The sequence below is a fragment of the Passer domesticus genome, chromosome 7 (assembly GCF_036417665.1).
Source record: "Passer domesticus isolate bPasDom1 chromosome 7, bPasDom1.hap1, whole genome shotgun sequence".
NCBI lineage: Eukaryota > Metazoa > Chordata > Aves > Passeriformes > Passeridae > Passer > Passer domesticus.
In genome coordinates, this window is record NC_087480.1 from 48,622,454 (window position 1) to 48,629,870 (window position 7,417).

At 41.4% G+C, this 7,417-nt stretch overlaps 1 protein-coding gene across 1 annotated transcript; it reads right to left on the reverse strand.

The window, feature by feature from the left end:
- Positions 1-625: 625 nt before the first annotated feature.
- RPF1 (ribosome production factor 1 homolog) lies at positions 626-6,112 on the reverse strand. The gene is made up of 9 exons (XM_064428488.1): positions 5,920-6,112; positions 5,781-5,837; positions 4,581-4,661; positions 4,130-4,225; positions 3,276-3,429; positions 2,656-2,738; positions 1,621-1,802; positions 1,408-1,534; positions 626-1,045 (listed from the first exon to the last, which is right to left on the reverse strand). The coding sequence occupies exons 1-9, from the start codon at positions 6,073-6,075 to the stop codon at positions 1,004-1,006; spliced, it is 978 nt and encodes a 325-aa protein (XP_064284558.1). The 5' UTR covers positions 6,076-6,112; the 3' UTR covers positions 626-1,003.
- Positions 6,113-7,417: the final 1,305 nt, after the last annotated feature.

Consider the following 7,417-nt stretch of genomic DNA (forward strand, 5'->3'; position numbering starts at 1 on the left):
TAGGAGATAACTTACTCTATGTGCCTTCTTATTCACTAGGTAAATATGAAAAAGCACTTACAGCTGTATATGAAAAGAAAGTAGCTCAAAGAAAACTTGACCTTTTAGCTGCCAGTGAATGTGCCCACTTCAGGCAAAACAGTAGCTGATGTGCAGATAATACAAACTCAAGTGTTGCTGTGAGCCTGAAGAAGCATATTTAAAATTTTAATGGGGAAAACCCTGCTCAGAGACCTCAGATAGTTACTGAGCAGCATTTTTAGATGATAGCTTTATGAACATCCTGTAAGGGGGTTTTACAAAATCCTTCCCATCCTTTCAACTGTTTTGGGTATACAGACCTCTTGTTAATGTGATACTGACAGAAGAGATGCCTATAGGAGTGATGCATATTGTTTTTGTAACTTCAGCAACATGCTTATTTTATGCAAAATGCTAATGAAATAAAATACCATGGATTTCATGGACTGCATACTGACTTCTCAATGTTCTCTGGATAGGAGAACCTTTTTGGAAAACTATCCCCAGGAAACAGCATAACATAAGTTAGAAGTAAGTTTCAAATATTTATCTCCTACCTGATTAACTGAAGATGTCTGGGTTAACAGAAAAAATAAAATGAAACTGTAAAACTAGAAATACTTTATTTTGAAAATTTCTTTAACCAAAATATTTGTGGTCTTTGATGTTGTAAAGCATAATCTGTTTCTACAGCACAGCAGCACTTCTGGCAAATCCTTAGTGCTAGCTAAATGACAAGTTGCTCAAACACAGCCCACAGTTTTTCCTGCTAAGCTGGAAAAAATCACTGTCCTTGTCATGTTGGCTACAAAGAGGATGAGAGGCACATCCTACTTATCTGCTGCTGTAGAAAGTTTTAATGATTGCTGTTTGTCTTTCTGCAGACAGATACTGTCAGTATCATTATCATTAGTAGTCCAAGATCATCTCTAGTTCAAAGCAGCTGCTGTATTCCTGGTCACCAGCAACTGGCAGATTTCACTTACAAGTGGAATCTTCTTCTACTTGTGTCCATTTCTCGACGCTGAAATTTAGAAGAAAAGTTGTTTACCAGCAAGTTCATGCAACTGGATGAAACAAACAAGGATGACCACCCCATTTCACAGCAGGGCAGACAGTGAAATGTGGTTATTGTACAGTAGAGTTGCAAATAAGTGGTTATGGTATATTGACATTCATTGTCCTTGCTATTTTTATTTTTCACTTGAAATACAGGAGGATGTTTTTGCTTTGCACGATTCTCAAAATATACCTCTAAATACTTAAGTTAAACACTTCCACACTGAGAACTGCATTTATACCCCTTTTCTAGGGTAAGATTTTTGGTTACATTTCATGTCAGATTTAGCCTCCCCAGGCAGAACTGCTATCATTACTAAAACATACCTTATGAATCCACTCATATTCTCCAAATTTGGAATCAAAGGTTCCTTTTTGAAGTGACCTCAGCTTCAATGTGAAACGTGGCCCAAGTTCTTGAATTCCCACTTTCTTCTCACTCTTGAAAATATATCTTGGGGAAGAAAAGAATTAAAATTAGGAATTAAGTTACAAGAGTATTCTCTCGCACTTGTAAATGAGCATTGTGGAAAATGTCACCTGTGGAATCTGAAGAAGATGTAGTCTCTCTGGTTGTGAAATGTAGCTACTTGTCTCCCAATGAACTGAGGGTCGTGTGGGAAGAGAGCAGCAAACATGCGGCCGATGGAATGGCCGAGCCGCGTCGTGAAATTATTCAGGATCACTTCTGGGACGTGTTCCGTGGGCTCCTTCCCCTTCCGCTGAAATCAAAGTAACAACAACACAAAGAACAGATTGAATGCAAAAGGATTTGAATGTTTTACCAAAGAAGTGTGTGAAATAGGAGGACAGGGCCAAAAACACGCCCTAATCATTTTTGCAAACGCAACCTAAGTTCATAAACAAGTAAAGGAGCAGCTGGCAACATAAGGATCTTTGGTTCAACGATATAAATTCAATGAAAAAGCACAAATAATTTTATGTTTTCGCCTGTATTTTTTACTCTTAGCAGAACCTGTTATAGCAGATAATGCACTCTACCTATCATAGGAGTATTCCCTCTGTACTCATACAAACTAGGGATATATGGGACTGAGAGTATGGGCTTCTATAATAAAAACAAATTAGGGATTACTTATTTCAAAGAAGAAAACTCATTTTACTGCAAATTACTTAGGGCTAAGTAAGCAATACTAAAAAGAGGTGACAGGGCTGTAGGAACAAGAACTAGGTTTTATTCAAGACAAACTACATCTAATGAAACCTTACTCAGTACACTGCTGATTTTATATGCCCTATTGTGTGTATGCTAGACATGGGGTATTTCCTACTGATGTAGGTTATCTTCTGCTATTTAATGACATCATTTTAAGAATAGTTGTCAGATTATAAAATACTTGGCAGTAAAGAAATACAGCAAATAAACTTGAAAATGGAAATATGCTGCTTATGAAGTAGAATACACCAGTCCTTAGCCTCCTGTTACCTTACCAAAAAAACACATTTACAAGATCAATCTGAATCATATCAAAATGCAGTTTTGACAGCTGAAGTAGACTGGATATATTTATCATTAACCAAGAGATAACCAATTTTTCAAATTTTGAGTCTCACCTTTATTTCTTTACGCAAACGCACACTACTCATTCTAAAATGAGCAGTTGGACCATCAGGCAGGTGACTTAAAACAAGACCATCTGTGCACCAAGTTAAAGAAAAGGCTGGTAAAATCAAGCATGTAACGTACAGAGGAACATTCAATACAAAGTATTACATTAGAGGTTTAGATCCATAATCTATGCCCAAGGTTTTGTTGTATGTTCAAACATACGTTCCAAACTAATTACCTAGCTTTTTGAAAGATGTCCATTACATGCTAACAAGGGTTATCCTCTATTCCTTTCTCGTTTAATAAATTTGTAATGTTTTATCTAGCCAGAAAAAAAAAAAAAAAGGATCTTCCTGGTCAGAAAAACTTGTTAATTAATCAAACTAATACATTTACTGAAATAATAAGTGCTTATCCATGCACTACAAACAACAAAAAAGTGCCAACATATCTACACACTTTCTGCAATAATTCCAAGTTCCATTAGCCATCAGACACTCAAGTTGGTACAGAGATTTTTAGCTCTGTAATCTGCACTGTGAAGAGAAAGAGAACAGAATAAAGTATATCTCTGATGCACAGGACAGAATTGTTTCCTTTCCCTGATAAGTACACAAAAGGATACTTGGTATTTTGCGATCTTCGTTAATGACAATTAAATCCGTGAAGTCCTTTGCAATACACTGCGGAATGATTCTTTTCAAAGCCAGCCCTCTTCGATAGTACACATGTGAGTTGGGTATAACAGTAGCCAGCTGCTCACAGAATCTCACTGTTCTCTGCAAAACAGGGCAGTTAAATTGCAATGTGCAGAATTCAGCACTGAATTCAGCTGACAGGAGAAGAGGGTTGGTCATTCCAACTACACTCCTTGAGCATAAATTACTTCCAGTATCTCTATAAAGATTTGAAGATAAGCTATTAAATTACTTCAGTTAATGCAAAAAAAATTTTTGCAGTAAAGAATGCAGCACACCAGAGATTTTTTAAGGACTTTTTTTCCTCTTCCTCCATCACAGAAAAGCAGGGAAATGCAAAAAGCACACTCTCCACACTCATTATTTATAAAGGACACTGGTTTAAAGTTAAAAAGTTCACAGCATCTCAAAATACAATGTAACTATTTCTTCATGAACTCATGTCTGAGTTTTCAGATAAACTGTTTGAGGTGTATTTTTTCTTATTTTTAAAGCAATTTATTTTATGGTTTTCAAAAATGTCAGTTATCTCTTCAATCAGGCAATGCTGATCATTTCAATACAAGACCACATGCACAAGGTTGGGTTTTTTTATTGAGGAAACAAACAGTGCTAGAGAAACCAATGGATTACAAACGCATAAAAGGTTATTGTTGGGCTCCAAATAAAATGACAGAAAAAATCCATGTGAATGCTATTATCTTCAGTTTTAATGTAGCAATCATAGGATGAAAACCTTGGTATCCTATAACCATTTGGTTTCCAAGTAAAACATACGTACCCCACGAGGTCGGTCTGATGTTGTAATAAGAATTTTGGGAACAGTCTGTCTATTAAAGTATGGTGCAAATTCATCAGTTGCTTCATCAAAAGCAACCTGGAAGAACAGAAATTTGTTAAATCCATCATGTAGGAAATGCCTGAGGGCCAATTGTTCAATCTGATCTAAATCTGAATTCACAAGATCTAGTCTGTAATTAATCACCAAAGGCATGTGGTTTTCACGTTTTTAAGAATCTAGTGTGATGAACATGGGCAACTTTTACCAATATCAGTACTGAATTATTTAATACAGATAATGAAAGAATGGCATCACCTCTTAGTAAACCCATCACGTGTAAAAAGTAATTCATCAACAGATTAACAGGAAAGTGGGGATTATTCAGTTTCATCAAGGAATGTATGTCCCTTGTTAGAAATAAAAAGGATAACTGATTAGCACATGCAGTTACCTCCTCATCATTGGGATCTACAGTAGTTTCATCATACACTCGCTGATTTTCAATAGTCTTTGGTACAGCTTTTGGAGGTGCCTAAAATACATAAAGTTTATTAACATAACACATCGATGTCATTATTGAATGCATTGCAAATACCACATTCATACTACCACGATATTGTTTGTATTTCTACACAGAACTGTAAGTGTTATTTGTTTGATGCCTCTTTTAAAAAAGAAGTTACATAACTTTGATTAAAATATGCACAGGTATTGGGACACCAGAGAGCATCAGATGGAGAGAAGCACCACTGGAACAATGCCACTTTTCAAAACAGAACCAAAAAACAGGGGAACTTTCTTTCCATTTTTATTTCTTCTGTGGAAGGAAAGGATTCTGCTTTCAACTGCAACATGTTTTAACCTTGATATCTATAATTTAATGACTAACAGCCTTTAATGTTTACCATGTTAACTTACACTACTCTAGTGAGACTACTGTAATACAGGAACTCACATCTGACGATCTTCAATCAGTCCATGGAAGGAAGCAAAACCTTTGCTCACAGCTAGGCTTGGAATCCAGCAGATAACTGCTCTGGGCATGGTTTGGTCAGCTCTGATTGTTTCAATTTACGCAAGAATTAGTATTAGAGTATAATTCCTAATAATATCAACACAAATGCCACAGCAATTACATCAGAGACAACTTTTCAGGAGTGGTTTTATGTCATTAAGTTTAAAACTCATCCTGCCTGTTTATAGCATCATTTAACACAGGAGCAACAAGGTTTCTGAAGTCAGCTGTTTGATACCTCTGCTAGACAACGGTGTCTCTGAAGGCTACCACAGCCAGGGAGCACAGAGAGCATACAATCAGAGAATGGTCTGGCTGGAAGGGACCTTTAATGGCCATCTATTCCACTGCAGTGAGCAGGGACATCTTGGACCAAATGAGGTTGCTCTGGGCCCCTCCAACCTGGCCTTGAACGTTTCCAGGGATGGGGCATCCTCTCTGGGCACCCTGTTGCAGTGTTTCATCACCCTCACTGTATTCACTGCTCCGCTTCCCTCAAGTCGATGGCTCAGGAGGCTGAGGAGCCCCAGCTCCGGGCAGAGCCGCAGGACCCGCACCCTGCCGAGCAGCGCCCCGCTCACGGCGGGGAGGGACCGGCCTCGCCGCCACACCGCCTCCTGCGGCCGGAACCCTTACTTTGTCTCCGAGGGCCTCTCGCTCCTTCCTCCGCTTCTTCTTGAGGGCCAACTTCTCCTGCGGGCAGAGGAACAGCGCTCCGTTAGCCAGACCCGCCAGACCCGGGCCTCCCCCGCCCCCCGGCAACAGCGCGCCCCACCTTCCTCTGCTGCTGCTTCCAGCGAAGGAACATGAAGTGCCGACGCTGCTTGTTCTTGATCTCGGACACGCTGAAGGTGGGCGGGAAGAGCACCCGCTCCGGGGCGGGCGGGCCGGCGCCATCCCCCGGCACGGGCCCGCTGCCCTCAGCCGCCATGGCGCCGCTGCCGCGGGGCGGGGCCGGCCCCTCACCCTTGGCCTCTGCCCCGCCGGGCGGCGCCGCGCGTGCGCAGCACGGGGCCGCGGGCCGGCTCGGCTCCCTCAGGGCGGGGCGGGCGGCGGGAATGCTGTGGGCACCTCGCGGAGTGTTCTGGGCTGGAAGGGATCCGGGGGCGACTTCGGGCTCGCGCTTCGCGCTGCACGGGACCACAGAAGTCACACCATGTGCCGGAGAGCATTGTCCAAACGCTTCTTGAACCTCTCGGGCTGGTGCTGTGACCACTGCCCTGGGGAGCTGTTCCAGTGCCCAGACACCCTCTGGGTGAAGAAACTTCTGCTATACAACCTAAACCTGCCCTGGCACAGCCTCAGGCCATTCCCTCGGTCCTGTCCCTGTCACTGAGCAGAGCTCAGTGCTGCTGCTCCTCTTCCCCTCACGAGGAGCTTGTGGCTGCAGTGAGGTCTGCCCTCAGTGCTCCGGGCTGGACAGAGCCAGTGCCCTCAGCTGCTCCTCACAGCTTCCCCTCCAGGCCCTTCACCATCTTTGTTGCCCTCCTCTGGACACTCTCTAACAGTTCAATGTCTTTCTTGCGTTGTGGCACCCAAACCTGCACACAATACTCAAGGCTGAGCGCAGAGCACAGTCCCCTCTCTCAACCCACGACATGTCAGGGCTCATTGCTCAGCAGACAGCGAACCCAGAGATAAAATCACTGCATTTCATAGGGATTATTCTGCAGTGTTTTTTGTAAACCAAGTTAGCTGTCAAAGTGGGAAGCTTTGAGCAAACATGACACATTGGTGGGTTGACATTACTGCAGGTAACATCATGGCCCAGCAGTGCCTGCCCATGTGCACACTTCCACATTCAGACTTTGGCCCACAGTGATTTAAGTTTTGGGGAGCACCGGTTTATTAGGAACCATACGGGTTTTGATGATAATGTTCCCAAAAGTTATTTTTATTCCATTTAAAGTCTGTTAAAACTTGATGTTAAAATGAAACAAGAACTCCTACAGCAAATTAGAGATTCAATTTACATAAAGTCAGAAATTAGGCTTTCTATTCCTGAGCTGATTTTCATGCTTAGAGGAGTACAAATGTTTCTGCACACCAAAGACTATAAAGTATTTTATAGAAATTGAGTACTCAGGGATTTGGGAGGACTTGTTCTAAATTGGAGACATTTTTAATCTCAGACTGCAAAATTCTGAGCCTCAATGGGACTGTTTAGTTCCATTTGACCCAAGCATTTTTTCAAAGCTTGATGTCTATAATTTTATATAGAAGTACTATTTGTCTTTACTATGTTTCTCTCACTAGAAAAAGAAAAAATAAAT